The following is a 22,453-nucleotide window of genomic DNA, read 5'->3' as shown; positions in this document are numbered from 1 at the left end:
CCATTCAGATATCCCTGAGTTGCACAATACTAAAACAATTATCATTTTCATCTTCTTGCTTGCATTACTCAGGAAACTGTTGACAGTTTGCTAAAACCACTGAAAATTGTAAAGATCCAGGCCCCTGCAGATGCTGCAGCAGTACCAGACACTGGACTGAAAATGCCTTGGAGTTGCTAAAACATCTGTGGGGTGGAGGACTGGAGGACATCATGGCCAAATTCCGGTTGCAGTGGCAACTGTAAATCTGGCATTTTCTAACTTTCCGTTGGTTGACTTTACAGTGTAAATAACATTCTTTTCATGTAGCTTTTTGTATGTAACTGATACTCATTTGGGATGACCTGTACAAATATATGTGGCTTTGTCACTCATGGTCAGGACAGCTAATCCAAATTCCTGTTGATGAAAACTTCATACCAAATCACCATGTTTCTCTGTCTGTCGCAATACACACACACAAATGGTTTTGTATTTTCATAGTAAATCCCTAAAAGATAACTTCATATTTTTCAAGTAACAAATGTCTACCTATGCATAGATTAGCTGTGGTCAATAATTTGTATTTTATTTTTTTTATATATACATATAGTGAGCTTATCTTGTCCAGCATTGATATTGGTGCAACTGGAGATTGGGAGTGTCTGATCAACAACTCCTTTGGAACTAGTACTAAGCACGTAGAAATTGTGGTATTAGAAACAGCAGCACCCTACTGCCCTGAAGAAAGAATAATTAATAATAAAGGAGATTTCAGGTATGATTCTGTCTAAGTTTAAAATATACAAACATGAAGAAAGCAAAGGCCTTTGTCCTCTATAAAATGGATCTATACGTTCATCCTGGACACATTACTTACAACAGGTTCTCAAACATTTTCTCAGCATGGACCTCATATTAATGCAAGAAACTGACCTGTGGACTATTTTCCCTCTCATCCATGGTTTATATAAATATCCTTATGGCAACAAGTGCTCATGTGGAAAAGGAACATTAGGACAGTATCTCACTTAGTTTTTGCTGTGTTTTTAATGTGCTTTAGTAGGACAAAGAACCAACACCCTTTGACTAGCCAGATCTCTGAGGACCACCGGCAAGTGCTCCGTGGTCTATAGAGTGCATTATGAGAAACTCTGTTATAATGCTTGCAGTATAGTATGGGTTCTCAACCTGAGGTCATGGAAGGTTTAGGGGGGTTGTGACTGTCTTTCTTTTCATTATGGCTAAATGGGAGGAGGCTCTGAAAACTTCTGGGACTCCTTTCTCTGTTGTAACACAGAATCATAGTAAAGAATAAGTCAATAACCACTGCACTAAAACATTAAAGGATATGATCTTCAATACACTTCTGAATAATCCATTCGAGTTCAAATTGTTTTGTTCAGGTGCTAGTAGGAGCAATAAATAGCATTACAACTGTTACGGAATACTCCACTGGAGGTACTAAAAATGTAAAGTGAAAATTGTTCAGATAAACAAACAGATTGCTTGAGATGACTTTTTATTAATATAGTACCCAAGTTACGAAAATAGCTGGTAATGTATAGTAAAATTTGAAAAAAATAGTAATAGAACACTTAACCCTGCCTTCTGAAAAACTTGTTCTTTTAAATAAATATGAGTATTACCCACAAATTGTATTTAGAAAGAGATTAAATATATTAGTTGCATTTGGGTAGACTTTTCCCCTAAAATTACATATTAATCCTATAGTTTGCACTAAGTGGTGACCAAATGTAACTTATGATTTATCTCCAGTTTAATCACATGATATGTTTTTAACTCCCAAAATGAAGGAGAACCAGAGACTTCATGAAATCAGCTAGGGATTCCACTATATTGCTAGAGATTTTAAGTGGGAGAAGTTGAAATATGGTGTGATGAGCAGGGGCGGCTCTAGGAATTTGGCCGCCCCAAGCAGTCATGCCTGCGGGAGGTGCACTGGAGCCGCGGGAGCAGCGGACCTCCTGCAGGCATGACTGCGGAGGGTTCGCTGATCCCGCGGCTCCGCAGTCATGCCTGCGGGAGGTCCACCCGAGCCGCGGGACCAGCGAACCGTCCACAGTGATGCCTGCGGGAGGTCGACTGGACCCGCGGCTCTGGTGGACCTCCCGCAGGCATGACTGCGGAAGGTCCGCCGGATCCGCCTGCCGCCCTGCCGGCAAAATGCCGCCCCAAGTGCGCGCTTGGCGCGCTGGGGTCTGGAGCCGGCCCTGGTGATGAGTATAAAACTCTAAGTTATTTTAACCTGTCCTGCAGTAACACCAGTGTGTAACAGTCCTCAAAGAGCAAGAAGGTAACTTGTTGCCAGGTTGATTATAATAACAGTTGATGTTGCATAATTAATTAAAAGAAAAGTAAGGAGGGCAGGGACTTTTCCCTGTGGGAGCTAAGCGCTCTCTGTACAAGCTTCCAACTGGACTAAATATCTTCTCCTTTAATTTATCCTTAAACTGTGAGAATGACTCATTTTTCTTGGGACTTTGCTTCTAGCTTTCACTTATGGCAGCATAGATAGAGTGGTGGGGGGAGGGAGAAGGAAAACTTACTACCACCAAAGATTGTTTTCACAATTCTACAAAAAACAAAAAAAACCACCCCAAAACATATTATTGCTTCACCACAAATTTCAAGGAAAATATTGAAACTAATGCAAGACACATAGCTAAATCCCTTTGATTCCTTTAAAAGTCTCAGCCAGAGCTTGTTGGGTTTGTTTGTTACTGGCAAAACTACCTTTCTGTCTAGCCCCATAAGGGTGAATTTTGGGTGCTTTTTAATGAACCATTTTAAAATAGATTATATAAAATAGTACTGAGTGCCACACAATGCAGCTTTCAAATGGCAACTTTAAGAAGCCCATTATACACTTGCCAGTAAATGTCATCCTTTTATTTATAAATAAAAGATATATAAATTCCTACATAGTGTCTCAAACTAACTCCAAGGGCATTTTGCCTTTTTATATAAATCAAAGGAACAGGAATGCATGTTTCTCTCCTTATTGATCATCTTTCAGAAAGTCCAGACAAATTTAGTTTTGAAGCATAGATCAAAAGTATCTTGAATCCATGGATTCTTTTGGCATTTGAAGGGAATTAATGTAAAATTATAGAGAACTTCTTTTGAGCAAACTTAGCATTAACACATGAAGCTTGTTTCAAAGGTTTCTCCTCTGAGATGTAGCTAACACGCCAGTAATTTTTAATGGAAAGATCTTTGAGGTTTTGATATCATAGCAAATATGTAGGTGGAAAGACATCATCCACAAAAGCAAAACTAAAAAGAACTGCCTCTTTATCGGGCAGAGAAGCAATAAATGCGGTGGAAGGTTGGTCCTTTTAGTTGGCAGGCTCAGGTGGTATTTATAATTGCAATAAGAATATTATGCATTGTGAATCAGAGTGAACTGATCCTATGAACTGCATAATATTCTGTGTGATGCTGTACTTTGCTTTCCACTCACTGTAAGTCTGTTCTTAAGAGCTAAAGGTAAAAGCTTTATGTTGCATTATTCCTAATCCTAAAGGGTTAGATTCTGATAGCCTTGCTTACATTAGGTGCTTACTTTTCTGAGGAGCCTCATTGATTTTATGTTTGAGGTAAGAATTGGGCTTTTAACTAATACAGTACACTACCTTTCACTAAAGGTAACATTCAGTTCAAATGCAAGGAGGAAAATATGTGGTATTTTCTTTTTCTTTTTTTCCAAACTCTGTTCATGTTTCATTTTGAATCCAATGTTTTTGCTCCATTTGATGAATTATTTCATTAGTTAGTTAGCTATGAAAAAGGAAGATAATTTTTCTTCTTGGCTTAGCTTTCTTTGGAATTGAAAAGATGTAGATGGCTCAGAACCTGTCAGCGTATTATGTACTAGCGTTCAAATCAACCTTCAGAGCAAAAGTGAAAAGGGTTAATTTACATGTTTAATCTAAACATTAATAATCGAGGTGTGCTACATGCGTCACCGGCAAGCTGAGTACTTGTATGACTGCTTCGGTCTAATCATTACATCAGTATAATTTAAACTGAGGATATGTCTACACCGCATTTTGGAGTGAGTCTCCTAGCCTGTTCAACAGACCCAGGAGTTTAAAGAACAGCTAGCCAAAAACATAAAAGGTAATAAAATGTTTTTAAAGTACATCAGAAGCAGGAAGCCTGCTAAACAACCAGTGAGGCCCCTGGACAATCAAGATACAAAAGGAGTACTGAAAGACAATAAAGTAATTGCGGAGAAACTAAATGAAATCTTTGCTTCAGTCTTCACAGCTGAGGATGTTAGGGAGATTCCCAAACCTGAGCCAGCTTTTGTAGGTGACAAATCTGAGGAATTGTCACAGATTGAGGTGTCAGTAGAGGAGGTTTTAGAATAATTGATAAACTTAACAGTAATAAGTCACCGGGACCAGATGGCATTCACCCAAGAGTTCTGAAAGAACTCAAATGTGAAATTGCGGAATGATTAACTATGGTTTGTAACTTGTCCTTTAAATCGACTTCTGTACCCAATGACTGGAAGATAGCTAATGTAACACCAATATTTTAAAAGGGCTCTAGAGGTGATCCCAGCAATTACAGACTGGTAAGTCTAATGTCAGTACCGGGCAAATTAGTTGAGACAATCATAAAGAATAAAATTGTCAGACACATAGAAGAACATCAGTTGTTGGGCAAAAGTCAACATGGTTTCTGTAAAGGGAAATCATGTCTTACTAATCTATTAGAGTTCTTTGAAGGGGTCAACAAACATGTGGACAAGAGGGATCCAGAAGACATAGAACAAAAGACAGGGAACAAAGGGTAGGAATAAATGGTAAATTTTCAGAATGGAGAGGGGTAACTAGTGGTGTTCCTCAAGAGTCAGTCCTAGGACAAATCCTATTCAACTTATTCATAAATGATCTGGAGAAAGGGGTAAAAAGTGAGGTGACAAAGTCTGCAGATGATACTAAACTGCTCGAGATAGTTAAGACCAAAGCAGACTGTGAAGAACTTCAAAAAGATCTCACAAAACTAAGTGATTGGGCAACAAAATGGCAAATGAAATTTAATGTGGATAAATGTAAAGTAATGCACATTGGGAAAAATAACACCAACTATACATAGAATATGATAGGGGCTAATTTAGCTACAACTAATCAGAACAAAGATCTTGGAGTCATTGTGGATAGTTCTCTGAAGACGTCCATGCAGTGTGCGGCGGCAGTCAAAAAAGCAACAGAATGTTAGGAATCATTAAAAAGGAGATAGAGAATAAGAAGAATATATTATTGCCCTTACAATCCATGGTACGCCCATGTCTTGAATACTGCATACAGATGTGGTCTCCTCATCTCAAAAAAGATATACTGGCATTAGAAAAGGTTTAGAGAAGGGCAACTAAAACGATTAGGGGTTTAGAATGGGTCCCATATGAGGAGAGATTATAGAGGCTAGGACTTTTCAGCTTGGAAAAGAGAAGACTAAGGGGGGATATGATAGAGGTATATAAAATCATGAGTGCTGTGGAGAAAGTGAATAAGGAAAAGTTGTTTTCTTGTTCCCATAATATAAGAACTAGGGGCCACAAAATGAAATTAATGGGCAGCAGGTTTAAAACAAATAAAAGGAATTTCTTCTTCACACAGCACACAGTCAACTTGTGGAACTCCTTCCCTGAGGAGGTTGTGAAGGCTAGGACAATAACAGGGTTTAAAAGAGAACTGGATAAATTCATGGAGGTTAAGTCCATTAATGGCTATTAGCCAGGATGGGTAAGGAATGGTGTCTCTAGCCTCTGTTTGGGTGGTGATTGGCAGGAGAGAGATCACTTGATCATTACCTGTTAGGTTCACTCCCTCTGGGGCACCTGGCATTGGCCACTGTCGGTAGACAGGATACTGGGCTGGATGGACCTTTAGTCGGACCCAGTACGGCCATTCTTATGTTCTTAGACTAGTGGCTCTTACTAGTGCTCTAACAACAACTGTGTAGACAGTGCTGTTGAACCAGGCTGGGAGACTCGCTCCAAAATGTGCTGTAGACGTATCCTCAGTTTAAATTATACTGATGTAATGATTAGATTTAAGCCCTGCCAGTCCGAGTCTGTTGACCAAGACTGGGAGGCTCACTCCAAAATGCTGTCTAGACATATGCTAAAGGGCCTGATCCTCTCCAAACTTACGATGGCATTTGAAACTCTGTGAGATTGTACTTATGTTTCCTTCTAATTTCCCCTTTTAATCATTTGAACATGTTTTGTCCCCCCAGGCACAGGATTCAGCCCCAACAGTTTCAGATTCCCTGGGTTTTGTGAGCCTCTTGAGAATGTAGTAGCAGTACAGAGACATTGCATTGCCCACTGGTCCCCTCTAGCCTAATTTAGCTGTGCTGACTGCTGTTGCCCTATGAGTCCTCTTTCCAGGAGTGGCTTGACACCACAGCAGAGGAACTCATGTATAACTTACACTGGCTTATCCATTATACTTTTTAGGGGAAACCTGTTAGAGCATAACTGTCCCATTTCACTTCGGGCTTAGCACCCTTCTCACCTATGGGTCCCACGTTCTGCAGATCCCCAAAGATTGGTTTCCATGTGCTTGAGGCAGAAAGTGGACTTTGCAAGGGAACTCATGCTCTTCCCTTCTGTGGCTTTGGGCCAAAATCCACAGTACAAATGGCCATCCCGTTCTGGAGCATTTGCCATTTGGTTTTTAATAACAGATGTTGCATTTTCAGATAGTTCTGTGCCCTTTAGCTCTGCTCTTAGAAAGCTGCATAGATACAAATGGAGGAAACATGCCATCTATATATATATATATACTTTTTAACAACCAAACGCCTCATTAGAACAAATCAGTTGCCAGTTTTCATCACTGCCAGACTCTGGGTTAGTATATTTTTGGCATTTCCCAAGAAAACAAAGTAATTTACCACAAAGCACAAAAACAGGAAGCTATTTTTAGAAAATAAAATGTTTTAAATTATTACTTTGTACTGACAGTTTTTTTAAATGTTCTGCCATATTGCTGCCACATTGTAAATTGGTTCTAAATAAGGCATGTCAAGTTAAAATTGCTTATTATCCTCTTCATAGATGGCCCAGAACTCTAGCTGGGATAACTGCTTATCACCCCTGTCTTCAGTATTCATTTAGCTCCATTTCTCTCCACAATGGAGCAGAAGAGTCAAAGGCATGGCGTAAATGTAACCGGACGGGACGCTGGGCAGATGAAAACTATTCTGAATGTCCGTATTCACAAGAAGTAACTCAAGTCCTTCATGCCTTTAGTCAGGTAATATTACAAAGTCCTTATTCATAGAATATACTGTAGTTATTGTTAGGTTTTATATATATATATATATATAATGTGTGAGGTGGTTGTTGGTACTTCACACTAAACAGAATGTGTGTCTGTTTCTAGGGTATACAACACTGGGTTCCTGTCAGGATCCAAATACCATGGAGGAATATGATCATGGTGCTTTAAAGCACTAACTGGGGCCACCTTGCTGTAGCTTTGATTTATTGCACAGCTTGCAAGCAAACCTGAGTTTAGGCACAAGTTTGGGATTTCTACACTCTAGCAAGGCAAAATGAAGTGCTTCATCTAAATGAGGCAATTCTCATTTGAAGAGTTTGTGGAAACTGATACTCTCAGAATAAGAAAAGGGCCTATTCCTTAGCTTTCTCTATCACAAAAGAGACAGTAAAAATGTATATATATATATATATAATATATATGAAAATGTTTTGGGCCAAATTCACCACTATGGGTACATCTATGTTGTGATAAAAGACCCACAGCACAGCCATGGCAGGCCCGGGTCAGTGGACTTGGGTTCATGGGGCTCAGGCTGCGGGGCCTTGTGGGGTCTCAGAACCTGGGCTCCAGCCCAAGCCTGGATGTCTGCACTGCAATTTTATAACCCCACAAACCCAAGTCAGCTGATCCAGGCCAGCCACAGGTATTTTATTGCTGTGTAAACATACCCTATCTTACTCCCATTTTACCTCAGTGTAACCATACTTAAACTGAGGTAAATCAGGAATAATGCCGTGCTGTAATTGTGCCGTGGATGTGAGTGTGTACAGCATATCAGCATCTTTATTGCAATGGGTTTTTCTCCCTGTGTCTGGAACTTATGTGAACATTGGTAATGGAGTGATATGCTGGTACTCACTGACAAGGACGATGAGACATCAGAGCACCACTTCAATTTGTCTTTTCTCCTCCACACACACATTCTTGCCACAGTAGTGTTAGTTTCTCTTGCATTCTTATCTCTCTGACTCCCCAGCTGGAATGCCTCTCTTCATTGCTATGATTCTGGTTCTGTGAGCATTTCAGTTGAGTAAGAAGCAGGGCACAGACTAGAGAGGCTGTAGGAAACAGGAAGAGAGAGAGTTTTAGACTAGCATGAGGAGTCTTCAACACCTACTGGAGGCAAGGTTGGGTAGAACTGGGTGAATGATTATTTTGGTTTGGTGGCAGTTCTGAAAAAACTGGAAAAAAAAATGAGTTTGGGTTGAAGTAAATCCGATTTATTTATTTTTTTAATTTCAGTAATTCAAAAAAGTCTGTTGTGAGTTGAACAGAATGTTTCATTAATCCAAAATGTTTTGTTTCTGAGCATTTTTAAAGGACTAGAGTCACAAAACGGGGAATGGGAGGTGGTGTTCCCTTCCCCCGCCCCCAAGCTTTACCGTGGCATGAAGGGCATTCATCGGGGCTGTAAGGGAGACAGGTTCAAATAGTCACTCTGGAACAGGGATTTGAGTCCAAGTCTCCCTCCTCCCAGGTGAGTGTTGTAACCACCAGGCTATAGAGTCATTTGCACTCCCTTGATTAGTTATTAGCACAGAGAAGTGGGAGACCCAAGTTGAAGTCCCTGCTCCAATAAATATTTAATTATTTACAAAGTGGAACAGCTTCAACAGGAAAGATTGAGAAAGACCCACCCCAGAATACCCCATATGGTGGTTAGGGCACCAGAGCAGGGATTCGAACTGGGGTCTCTTCCATTCCAGCTGAGTGCCCTAGTCATTAGACTAAAGGTTGTAAGAGGGAAGCAGCTGCCATCACCTCCACCTCCAGTCATTGTCTGGATAGCATCAAAGTCCAAAAAAATGGGTGAGATGGGGAAAGAGGTATAGGGAGAGAGCAGGAAAGTGTATAGAAGAGAGGACAGGGGTTGGAACTGCACAGCTCTGTACCTGCTTGCACATCCTCCCATCTCAATCCCATGCCTCAGTTCTCAGCTCACTCTTTTCACGCCACCACTCTTCTTCTTTGTCTCCTTCCATGCACTTCCTTTCATACATTGCCCCTAATGTGTGACAACAGCCTCCCTTTCCTAGTGCACCCATCTACCCTACCTAGCCTGAAATTGCTTCTGTTCGCTAGATTTCTACCATACCTCCACTCCTAGGGCTTCTCTTTCATATTTTTTCACAAGCTTCTCTTTGAAATAAATACATTCATGGGCTGCACGCAGCATAACAGTTCAGATCACATTATCTTGGTTTGTTGAAACCCTCATCCCCCTTTCTCTCTCACCAGCTTTGTCCATTTTCTTTCCCTGTGCTTGCTTAATTTGATGCTGCAAATTGCAGAGTCTGGTCAGAGGTGCTGAATGCCAGACTCCATTGGAAATTAAGGTTGCTGAGCAATTAGCAGGATTGGGCCTTTAGATTATGTGTTTTCTGGAGTAGGGAGCATTTCTACTTTTATTTCTGTAACGCCTAATACAGACCTACAATGCTGCATAAATAGTCTGAAAAAGTTACTAGGAGTATTATATACAGGGGCAGCTGTTTCCACCCCTTGTTCTCAGTGCAAAGTTTAAATATGTAAACCTAAGTATTTTTAACTTGTGCCTGTTAAAGCCACTGCCTGCAAAACTCCCCCTTTAATTCTAGCTTGTTAAAAAAATAAGTCTTGATGGAATGATACTTCACACAAACAGTGCCATCAAAAGGTACAGGGGGAAGAAGAGAATTGTTCTTTGATCTCTTGCCTCTTCTACTCTTTGGACTTCTTCAAATGAATTATATCAGAGATACAATGAATTAAAATATCAGAGTTAAACTAAAACATAAACAGAGCATATTTTCATAACAGAGCCAGACAGTTCAATCTGGAAATATGATTTCCATTTATAATAATCTAGAACAGTTGACAGGTAAGCCAAATGTCATATTTTTTAAAAAAAATTCTACTTGTGAGCAAAAACAAAGATTAATCTGAGGAAAAGCATCTCAGGAAAGAGAATTTAAAAGGTTGGGTTGCAGGAATGCTACAGCAAAGCAATGCCTTTCTTTTGCCTGGTCATCTGTTTAGTCTGTGTGGTTTCAGTGGTTCCGGATAATGAATCCAGACATTCTGTTTCCTTACTCTGGCTTTATCCTGGGAAAATATCTTTATCTCACACATACCTGTGAGTTTTCCTTACAGGACTTTTTTTTTTCCTTATTGCTTTTTTCCCCCCCATTAATTAGTTTCCTGTCTCACCTCTTCCCCCTTTTGGAGGACTCTTGGGTCTCTAGAGAAATCATGCTGCCTGTTGCCAAAAGCAGAAAGTTTATTAAACAATTTGTTTAATAATCAGATGTTACCATCAAATCCAAGCTAGAGAGCCAAGATGCACAGAGTCATTAGTCTGTTTGAATTGCAGTCATCTGTGTAGTTAGCCAATATCAGAAAGAGTATAGTGAATGTGTGTAGTGCATGGGATAGTTAAGGATGAAAATCCCTTTCCATTATAACCACTTGCTTATAATCTTCCCAGACCTTCAGAGTTGGGACTTGCTTTTCTACCTAAAAATTAATGTCAATACAAAAATACCTCTCTGCTTTTAAACTGATTTTTTTACTCTAGTAGCTACAATTCTGAAACCCTGGACATGTTCATGACATAAAGGCTCCAAGAGCCATGTATCCTGGTCACCTTCACGTTAGTGTAAATCCAAAGAAATGTCATTGAAGTCAAAAGTTATTTCATATTCACAGCCGTATATATGAGATAAAAATCACAGGTCCTAGGGCGTCCTGATTCAGTGCAGGGTGTTGATTTTTAGCTGCATGGTTCCATGTTAGTGAAAATCATTTGACTAAAGCCCTTATCCTGTAAAGACTTGTACACATGCTTCACTTTAGGTCAGTGGCACTATTCACATATGTAAGTATTTTGAAGGATCGAGAGAAGTGATTATTCCCCTCTATTTGGCACTGGTGAGGCCACATCTGGGGTATTGCATCCAGTTTTGGGGGCCCCACTACAGAAAGGATATGGACAAATTGGAGAGAGTCCAGCAGAGGGCAATGAAAATGATCAGGGGGCTGGGGCACCTGACTTATGAGGAGAGGCTGAAGGAACTGGGCTTATTTACTCTGCAGAAGAGAAGAGTGAGGGGGGATTTGATAGCAGCCTTCAACTACCTGAAGGGGGGTTCCAAAGAGGATGAAGCTAGGCTGTTCTCAGTGGTGGCAGATGACAGAACAAGGAGCAATGGTCTCAAGTTGAGGTGGGGGACTTCTAGGTTGGATTTTAGGAAACACTATTTTACTAGGAGGGTAGTGAAGCACTGGGATGAGTTATCCAGGGAGGTAGTGGAATCTCCATCCTTAAAGGTTTTTACCCGGCTTGACAAAGCCCTGGCTGGGATGATTTAGTTGGTGTTGGTCCTGCTTTGAGCTGGAGGTTGGACTAGATGACCTCCTGAGGTCTCTTCCGACCCTAATCTTCTATGATTCTATGATCAGATCCTAAATTGGTACACATTAAACAAAGTATATAGCCTCAGAAATTGTAAAAGAGTGATAAAAGCCAAGCCGGATATTACACATAACAATTCTGATGTATTTCCAGATGCACGTCAACGCCACCAATGCTCTTGAATTTTCCCGCCAACTTACAGCCTACACAAGAGGTGCTTCCAACTTTGCAGATAAGATGGATATTATATATTTGGCTTACATAATGGAAAAGTTAATAGTCATCGTGGATGAAGTCAAAGATGTAAGATACTGAATAATCTACCACTTAAAATTGAAATCACATACTTGTACGTTTAGGGCATGGTCCTATTTTAACATATGCAGGCACACATTGCAGTGTAGATTCTAAAATTGCTCCCTGCTCTTGTGAATGCATATACACTGTACAAAAGATTAAGCAGTGGGTTGCTCAGTGTCTGAGAGGAGGATTGAGCCTTCTCATCTGCCTGCTAGATCCATTGCTGTTTTGGAACAAAATATTTTAGCATGCACACACATTTCCTTTACTTTGTGCCTTTTTAAATTATACAGTGGCTAAAGTATTGGAAGTAACTCCAAGGTGCTTTTCCTTCTGGATGTTTCCATGACAGTATCTGAATGTCACAAATGTTTATTTTGTTTGTTCTGTATTACCAACAGAATAACTATGGAGGATATTTTCACTGCATTTTGAAGAATTAAGAGTGTGTGTATCACTTCATGTGAAGAGGACAAAATGCCTCTTTAAGTATAACTCTCTGAAGAAACTTCTAGGACAGGGGATGACATTTTACAAGGAAATCTAATCAGAGTTATGCAAACCTCAAAGGAAAAAATAGCTTTTAATAGACAACAGCAATGATGCTCATAAAAGTTTTCATTGTTAATTTTCAGAGTAGCTGCTTGCATAAAGATTTCATAATCTGTAATTTTTGAATACATGATAGTTATAGTTAAAACATTTGTTTTCTTTTGGTTTGGTATTGTTCATTTCATTCTGGCTTTGGGGTTTGTAATGGTTAACGTTTTAGTGCCACTTTGAGAGTGCCTTCAACTTTAATTTCATCATCAGATGCCAGAACTAAAGTGCATACTAAGTGCTTCCCATAGTCATATTTCAAAGCTACAATTGCTTTTCAGCCTCCTGGCTCAGAATCCCAATATGATGATGTTGCTTTTTGACAAAAAAAAAAAAGTGAGAATTTTCTCTCTGACAAAAAAAATAGCCATATTCAGTTATAGCTCTCCTAAAAAATTCTTTGATTCTTCTTTGGTTTTGGTACTAGCACCTTATGTGTTGTTCAATACATAAATTAGCATCAGCTCCAATTGGTTTTGCCCCTCCTTCCACGTAATGTTCAAACTCCTGATCCACGTTATCAAAGCAGCCACACAACTCCACCCCTCATTGCGTGTTACTTCTCCACCCGTTTCTTTCATAATCCCTCACACCATTCACTGGCTCCACCTTCTCTCCTTACTGCTTCCACTTTCAGCTTCGCATTTTGGGTATGTCTTCACTGCGAGTGAAAATGTGATTGTTGCACAGGTAGGCAGACCTGTGCTGACTGTAATCAAGAGAACCATGGGTACTAAGAATAGTGAAGGTGTGGTGGCACAGACTTGTACTTGGGCTGGGCACCTGAAGACAAGCCCACCGGAGGTGCTCAATACATATTTGGATTGCTAGCCCGTCTCCACATCTCCACTACTATTGCTATCCACACTCGCTAGATTAAAGCTATCAGAGCTATGCCTGCCTTCACACCGTAACTTGAAGTGAAGACATGCCCTTTCTTTCATGCTGCTTGCAGTGCTTGGAATGGCTTCCAGCTTTCATCCTCACTAAGCACTTTCTCTCTTCTTCTTCAAACCCATCCTTAACACCTACTGGTTTCTTACTTTAATCTCACTAGTGAATGTACAAAAAAAAATGTGGATACCTGAACTGTCCTCTTTTTAGCCATAGAATTATAGAATCAGCGGCCTTTTCTACACTTGGAAGTTGCCCTGGTTTAACTAAAAGTGGTTTAAAACTGATTTAGTTAAACAGTGCAAACCCCTGTGTGGACACGCAGCTATCTCCAACTGACTTGTGTCATAAGCTAAACTGATATAAATCACTTGTAAACTAACATAAGTGGGTTAACAGTTTTGCACTGTTTTAAACCGATTTTAGTTAAGTTTGTGCAACTTCTGTGTTGATGTGCTTAAAGCAGAAAAAGACCAATTTGATCGTGCATGTTGGTTCCTTACTGCACATTTTACTCTTGCATTGTCCCATCTAGTGTCAAATGTGCCAAATGATAGGGCTTTCACGGCTTCTTCTGGGGCATAATTTCACAGTCTAGTACATCACGCTGCCAGGAAAATGTGCTTACATTCACCCAATTTTTCATATTCTTGATTTCATGCTATTACTCCTAGTTAGCACATTTTATTATGCTAAAGAATGGCTTCCTCTCCCTACTTTTCCCACCTCTTATTTATTTATAGGCTATTATCCTGTCCCTCACTTAGCTGAGCTGTGTGTCTTAATCTTTTCTCATCAATCATTGCCTCCAGCCTCCTAATCATTTTTCTTACTCTTCACTGCATCAGTAACACAATTTGTCAATAACCTTCTAGTAATTAGGTTACCAGAAATTAATATATTATTTCAGGTAGTCGCAAAAGAGCCATATAGAGAGGACACATTATATCTTTGTCCATTGTTGTGTGACTGCTGTATATAAAGTTTAAAGTTGCATTGACTTTTTCAGCAACCATTAGCTCTGCAAACTCCTGTTTAATTTCTTAATGTCTGCCATCTCCGATGTCTCAGTATTATTGCTTTATGGGTTTCTTCTTTCTGCTGAATATCTGTACTTTGAACCACATAGCCAGATCTATTAGGTTATGTCTTTCCCTGTTGAAACATTTTTTAGTTATTTTTATGCCCCTGAATGTAATCACTCTTCCATGCATCATTTTTGTGTGAGATGATCAGTAAACTCTTTGGGATGCCATATCTGTGGGTTCTGAAAACTGCTGTATACATTTACAAGGCTATATTACTTTGTAATCTGATTTAAATTAAGTTTAATTTACAAAAAAAAATATTTTCATTTCAAAGTGAAAAGTCAAGAAAGAAGCCACTGCATCATTGATTCAATTCAAGATGAAATCCTTGGAGTATCATTACAATCACATTTTCTAAAATGTTTTTCTCTTCAACTTTCGCTATTTAGGGCAAGGACTCATTTAAGGCACCTAGGACAGTGGGGCTCTTCACAGGCTTCCTGGAATTATTGCAATACTCATACATAGAAGCAAGCAAACAAAAATGTAAACTGACTATGAGCCTGATTTTCAGAGGTATGGAGGACCTGCAACTCTCATTAATTTCAAATTGAGTTGTGAGTTCTCCGCGCTTTTGAGAATTAGGCCCTCTCTCCCTATAGAGAGAGAGTGAAACTGACTATACACAAAGTGCTGTCAAATGCATAAAAAAAGAAATATGTTTTCTTAAAACCCTCTCAGTTATAGTAAGTGTAGGTATTACTTGTAACAATACCAGGGAAAGTGGTTTTCAGACAGAAATGTGTTTTTTAAGTTGATTGTGTTTTTAAGTCAAAGAAATATTTCAGGCTTTCTGAATAATCATTGTATCCATCAAAATATAAAATGATTGTTTCTTGGGTACCACACTATTAATCTCAGGAACACCTTTGTTTTGGGCACTGTTCACTCTGCTGTCTGATGAAATTTGTAAGACTCTCACAAACTGCCAGAATTCTGATGCAGACTGTTGCTAGGCATGTATTCAGTCATATGGAGCATTTCCTTTCTTGTACAAAATGCTGTAAAATATCAAGGGATATTGCAAGTTGCACTGTAGCAGTTATGGCTGTATTCTTGTTTCCATCATAGTCTCTTGTTTTATGAAGGGGGGAAAAACAGGGATTGTAATTCAGAAAACAAGAAGTTCTGGAGGGGGAGGGTGTTTGTTTGTTTTGGTTTTCATTCTGGTATTTTGGTTTGGTTTTATATAAATTGTGAAGGAAATCTTTTTGCCTGGTTATTTCTGATTAAAAATCTTGGTTAAAATATACTTCATCTGAGTAGAATGCTTCCTTGGGCATATATAACTCAAATAGATTTAGTTTAAAAAAATTAATTTGGGAAAAGATAAATCCATAAAAAGCAATTCATATTTGGTGTTATAGGGAAGATCTAGTGGCTGAGACAGTAAGAGGAGAACTGAAATTCTTTAAAGACTTGGAAATATCCCACATTAATAAGACAAACAGTAGAGTTGAACATATTAAATTAGCAGAGCAGAATAAAATACCAAAATCAACCAGTGGAATGATCAATAACAGGGCCGCCCGGGAAGAGGGGGGGGGCGCAAGTGGGGCAATTTGCCCCAGGACCCACAGGGGCCCCCACGAGAATATAGTATTGTATAGTATTGCAATTTTTTTTTATGGAAGGGGCCCCCGAAATTGTTTTGCCCCAGGCAGCCCTGATCAATAAACATATTTGTAATAAACCAAAAATGAGCTGTGTTACTTTATTTTAATTTATTTTAGTTAATAGAAAAAAATGACCAATATCACCTGCTTTAACCCAAAACGGTGAAATACACAAATAAATAAATACATAAAAAAATACAAACTGTGGGGATATTACACTTAAATACTGAACAAAAAAGTATTTTCTTTGATGTCACTTTGCACTTTTGTCTCCTCTTCTCCTTGATCTCTGTGTTTGTTTAAATGTAATGATCTAACAGAATGACTAGTCTCCTTAAAGTGACTGTCATTAGGTGAGATAAGGTGCCAAATTTCAATTGCACTCTTGTGTTCTTTGTTGCCGTTTTAATGGTATAATAGTTTCCCATGTAATTACTTTTTCCTTCAGCTTGGAGATGCTATAGTTGAAATTGCCAGCAACATAATGCTGGTAGATGACCATGTGTTGTGGATGGCCCAGAATGAAAACAAAGCCTGTACCAGGATTGTACAATGTGTGGCGCACATTACAAATCAGACACTGACCAGCCATACTCAGGTTATATCAAAGGTATGTAATAAAATTATAAATATTTTGGTGGAGTTTGTTTGAAAGAGCTGTCATTTTTCTATCAATTTTTACATTAGCATTTTATATTCATTAAAGTACTGTTGGAAGACAGAAAAAGCAAAAATACAGTAGGTTTATCTAACATTACTGATAGGCTCAATAACTGACATTTATCTATTTATTATTATAGTGGATTGTTTCGTTTGTGGCGTGTTCTTCAAATATGGTATTGCTGTTCACTTCAGTTTACCCATCGCTGTTGGTATATGTGTTCATTTTAGAAGGCTTAAATTGGGTCAATCAACATTTCCAATAAGAGGATAAGACAACATGCTCCGTTGTTGCCTGCAGCTTTTGATATGGCTGTCAGAGAGCATTCTAGGTATTATAGCGTAAACCGGTGAGAAAGGCCTGGCTGAAAAGGTGCATCTTGTTGCTCTTGGTAAAGAAATCAGCTAGTTTTGTGTTTAATCTTATTTTTATGGGGAGCAAATTGTAGATCCTTGGACCTACTACCAAAAATGCCCAGCCTCCAGCTCACAAGAGTTCACCCTTGGGACACTGAGTATGTTTTTAGCAATTTTTCAACATTTAAATAGTAGAATGGACCAAAATCAGAAGCTTAAATCCAAACCCTTTACAATTTTAAATTAAATATTTAAAGAGTTATTGGGTATGTTTAAAAAAAAAACCAATAACAACTTGCAAACCTTGCATATTTTGGTCCGTTATCTACAGAATTTGTTTGGGGATATTGCTTGAAAGTGAATTCCTTGTTCCTTTTAGTTACAGACCAGTGCGTATTTGCAAACACACATTGGTGGCCTGCTTATATCCTTAGCCCCTTCAACAATGCAACTTACGTGAGGTGGGAGGGTCCCAGAGCTTGGGCTATAGCCTGAGCACGAACATCTACACCACAATTAAACAGTCTTTTAGCCCGAGCCCTGCGAGCCCGAGTCAGCTAGCGCAGGCCAGCGTTGGGTTTTTAGTTGCAGTGTAGACATATCCTTAAAGAAGCAAGACCTAGACGGACCAGTCTTTTTTCACTTGCAGATTATACTCTGTGAGGAACTGATTTGTCTGTTTTTAAAGGAAAAAAGCTGTTCATTTAAATGGTTATATATAGAAAAGTATCAGAGGGGTAGCCGTGTTAGTCTGGATCTGTAAAAAGCGACAAAGAGTCCTGTGGCACCTTATAGACTGACAGACGTATTGGAGCACATGTGTCTGACGAAGTGGGTATTCACCCACGAAAGCTTATGCTCCAATACATCTGTTAGTCTATAAGGTGTCACAGGACTCTTTGTTCTATATATAGAAAAGAATCACTTTCAATGCCCATTTTTATGTATGTATCTATTTAGAATACGTATAGACAGTAAAGTGCCTTCCTAGGGCTGACTTTTTATGTAACAGCTAAGGGGATGCTCTATTTGTATAAACTCCTGGTTTATTTTAAATGTCAAGTTCCATAGGTCATTTTTCTTGTCACTGCTTCGGGAGGATGTTGACATTCCTATCCAAAGTAATTCTTTCTGTTTATGCAAGCTGTAGATCTGTATCCCTAACCTATTAGCTGTGCTCTATCTTTTTTCTTCTTACAGTTTTCTGTAGGAGATTCAGTGCACAGTCGAGTGCAGCTTGTAAATAAACAAATCTGTGGACTTTCTTGTGTAGTCTCATGCAATACTAAACAACTTCTGTTCCTTTTGGACACCAGCCAGCAAGCAATTAGTCAGTTAACTAGCTCACATAAATTGCTTTAGTTTCTTTAAACAGAGTAAGACTGCACAAACTTTGAAGTGGTCACCTGTTTTAGATATAATTTCTGAAAAATTAAGGCTCCTACTAAATCTGTCAATTGTATGACATGAACCTGGCCATTTTCTTTCTAAGTCTATTGAAAACTTCATTAAATGGCAATGTTTTTTGGGGGGGAAGACAGACATGTTTTTCTCATGCACTATGGGATGGGTTATCACAAAGGCAAACAAACCCCTGAGTTGAAAGATAGAGCAATAGATCAGTTGTATTTCCTCATGCCTCCCTGAGCTTGGGGTGGTGTGTATATATAAATATTGTTCTGTACATAAGGAATGGCCTGTTACATCTTCTCAAATGTATAAACTCCAGATATTTTATCCCATGTATAATAATGCATTTAAGGTAAGAAATTATATATGGCTTCAAATTAATATTACCGTGCAGAGTGAAAAAGAAATTCTTCTTTGTATATTATATTAAAAAGTAAGAATAAATTCCTGTGAACACAAAATTCTGATGGGACAGAAACAAGTGAAAAGGCTGCTATTTTTTGCTCTTAGTGTGCCAACCTGACACACTCGAATTAAACCAACTTCATTGTTAATGCATGTGTAAATTTACTGAGTTGTCTGCAATACCTTTCCATTCATGGTATCTATCTGTGACATTCTGTACCTCATGGGAACGTCCTTATACTATGTTCACCCCCATGTTCATCCTTATACTATGATTGTGTGATATCTAATGCAAAGTTTGTCATGTTGGGGGTTTTCAGAAGGCGCATGATGTTCTGAGAATTGTTGCTATGGTAATGTTATAGTAATCGTTATTATAGTAATGTTATAGGTTGTAATTTCCTGTATATAATTATGAGGCTGAAAATGTGTCCTCATGGCTTAAAACAAGCCCAGGCAAAAACTCTCCAAGAGCAGAGGGGCAGTTCACACCTCACCAGGGCATGTATGGAACAAACCCAGCCCAGCCTCACAGGAACAAAGGACACTGGCCTAGGCAACAACAAGGGATCTGTTGGACTCTCAAGTGGGGGCTTGTCTACACTGGCAAGTTTTGTCGCCAAAACCTGCCTTTTGGCGACAAAACAGCAAGAGCGTACACACTACAGTGGGACTTCTGTCACGAAAAATGCCCAGTTTGAGTGACAAAAAACCTCCACCCCATGACAGACGTTTGTCTTTTCCCCTCCCTTTATTGTCGACAAAGAGCCAGTGTAGACATTGCTGATTGTTTTGTCCACAGAACTAGCTTCTGCCAGTATCCCACAATGCCTGCCCTGATTGCTCTGCTCAGTGTTTTGATCTCTGCTGCCCTGCAGGCATGTGCCCCACCCCTTTCAAAGCTCCGAGAAGTATCTGTGTGACATTCTTCTGTTAGGGAAACAGACAAAGAGCAAATCATTGGAATGCTCCTGTTCTGCCCAGCACTAGGAACATAGCAGCAGGCAGACTGCTCCTGCAGGGGGAGGGGGACAGGCTGCTGTGCTGCTTTGCCATTCCTCAGCACAGAGAGCTCACAGAGCTACTCATGTTGCTGCTCTCGGCAGCTGTGGGAGAACTCGGAGAAAATCCCAAGATGCACAGCAATCAGCTCTTTCTTTCCACAACGCTGCACTCTGGGATACGTACCCACGGTGCATTGCTCACCCTGTCGATGATGGTGTTCCCAATGTGGACATGATCAGTCGACAGAGGGAGCAAGTGGGAACACCCTTTAGCAATTTTTGTTTTGTCGACCTTTGGGTATCAACATAAGTTTTGTCAACAAAACTTGGTAGTGTAGACAAGCTCTGCGTCACCCCCTTCCTTTGGTCAGTTTGGGACTGCGATGAGGTAATGCTCACCTGACTCTGAAGGGGGTGGAGATGAAGAGGGAAGAAAGAACCTGATAAAAGGGAGAGACGTTTGCCCTGCTCGTCCTCTCCCACCTCCATATAAAGACATCACCACCAAGCGACTGAAGGGCTGATCAAATAGCCAGCCTGTTGTGAAAAGCAGCTAAGTTTGTAGGGGTACTAAAAGTGTTAAGATCAGCTTAGAATCCATTTTGCTTTTATGTCATTTGACCAAATCCGACTTCTTGTTCTTTGATTTATAATCACTTAAAATCCATCTTTGTAGTTGATAAATTTGTTTGTTTATTCTACCTGAAGCAGTGTGTTTGGTTTGAAGTGTGTCAGAGGCTTCACTTGGGATAACAAGCCTGGTACACATCAATTTCTTTGTTAAATTGACTAACTCATATAAGCTTGCAGCATCCAGCGGGCATAACTGGACACTGCAAGATGGAGGTTCCTAGGTTTGTGTCTGGGGCCGGAGATATTGGCTAGTGTCATTTGGTTGCACAATCCAAAAAGCAGTTTATATGCCAGAGGCTGTGCGTGAACAGCCCAGGAGTGGCGGTTCTCACAGCAGACTGGCTCCCAGAGTCGAGGATTGGCGTGACCTAGCAGATCACCAGTCCAGCTAACACCAGGGGAATGTCTGTCTGTCTATGTAATCTAATCTAATCTAATCATCTATCTATGGTAATTGTTTAGCTTTCAAAAGCAAACAATCCTGCCTATCTATACCTAGATAGTGACATTGTTGGCAATCTCTTTTCCATGGAATAACATGTTCTATGATAATTTCTCAGCACATTTTTCAGAAATTATATCTAAAATAGGTGGCCACCTCTACTCCACTTGTACAATCATAGCAAGTTACAGTCAGAACAGCAAGCATTTTATGGAAAGCTACCAAACTAATCATCTTGTTTCCAAGTGCTATAAATATAGAAAATAATATGGTGTCCATGTATGTAACAGCAGGTTGGGGCAACACTTAAGAGGATGGCAAAAATGGCTCCTTGGGTGTGCAGCTCAGGACAATGCCAAAGGGCACAAAGACTAAGTCTAGAAAGGGAAAGCCTCATTAACAATTAACCTGAAATTCTCTGACAATTTCAGTGGGATTATTTAGAGCGATCTGAGGCACAAGGACACTATGTAACTTCCTGAGGTCACACCGGAAGTCTTGGGCAGAGCTGGGGATTGAACCCACATCTTTTGATTTTTCCACAAGCATATCTTGTGCCAGTGAAATTTGTGTGCACAGCATGGAAACCTATGTGTGTAGGGTACATCAAGTTATCCAGGAAAACCTGGTTTCAATTTTAAAGCTTTTCTGTCTGGCTGTTCCAGCTATTAGACTGTTCAAAACAAAGTCTCAGGGTATTTTTTATAATGGGGGGGGGGGGAAATTCTGCTTCTTGTGTTCTAAAATGGGTCAGCCATTTTTACTCAAAAAATCTGGAAAGGTGAATGTTTTTAAAAAATTAGCAACAACTAAAACAACTAAACAAGGGTTTAGAATGGAAATATTATGAAACCTTAACTGTAGTGGAAGCTGCAGCTCCTGCTATAATTAGCCATTAGTGCTAGCCTAAATAGAGTGTTGGAGGTGGCAGCACTTGTGGCCGAGGGGAATTTACTGTACTTCATAGCTTCATTTTGAGCACACACAGATAAACCAGCCCCTGAAGGGTTATTATGAGACACCTCACTGGCTTATGACAGAATCCAGACAATCCAGACTGACAAGGCAGGAGCTAAGGGCAGCAAAGCCACCATATTTCCTCCCCACCTTACAATGAGGTTTTAGTGTTTTGGCTCCAAGCCTACAACATCCTGAGTAAACTGCTGATCAGAAAAATGCTGATAAAACTTTTTTTTTGGAATTTGCCAGTTCATTAAGATCAAACCATTTTGTGAGAATGGTTGGATTTTTACAAACTTCCAGTGGACCCCAGGTTTCAAAACCTGCCTGCCAGTCAGGTTTCCATCATAAACCTGCCTGGTTTCCTTCCAGCTTGCTTGA

The 22,453-nt window shown here is 39.6% G+C and overlaps 1 protein-coding gene across 1 annotated transcript in view; it reads left to right on the top strand.

The window, feature by feature from the left end:
• The window catches only part of ADGRA1 (adhesion G protein-coupled receptor A1), a 472,051-nt gene that overhangs the window by 254,036 nt on the left and 195,562 nt on the right, over nt 1-22,453 (top strand). Inside the window, exons 8-11 of the mRNA XM_045025299.1 lie at nt 593-757; nt 7,082-7,280; nt 11,857-12,006; nt 16,650-16,811. Of these exons, the coding sequence (XP_044881234.1) occupies nt 593-757; nt 7,082-7,280; nt 11,857-12,006; nt 16,650-16,811 (676 nt within the window). The remainder of the gene's footprint in view (nt 1-592; nt 758-7,081; nt 7,281-11,856; nt 12,007-16,649; nt 16,812-22,453) is intronic.

This window comes from Mauremys mutica, chromosome 7, assembly GCF_020497125.1.
Source record: "Mauremys mutica isolate MM-2020 ecotype Southern chromosome 7, ASM2049712v1, whole genome shotgun sequence".
Classification (NCBI taxonomy): Eukaryota; Metazoa; Chordata; order Testudines; family Geoemydidae; genus Mauremys; species Mauremys mutica.
This window is presented reverse-complemented; position numbering and strand designations above follow the sequence as displayed.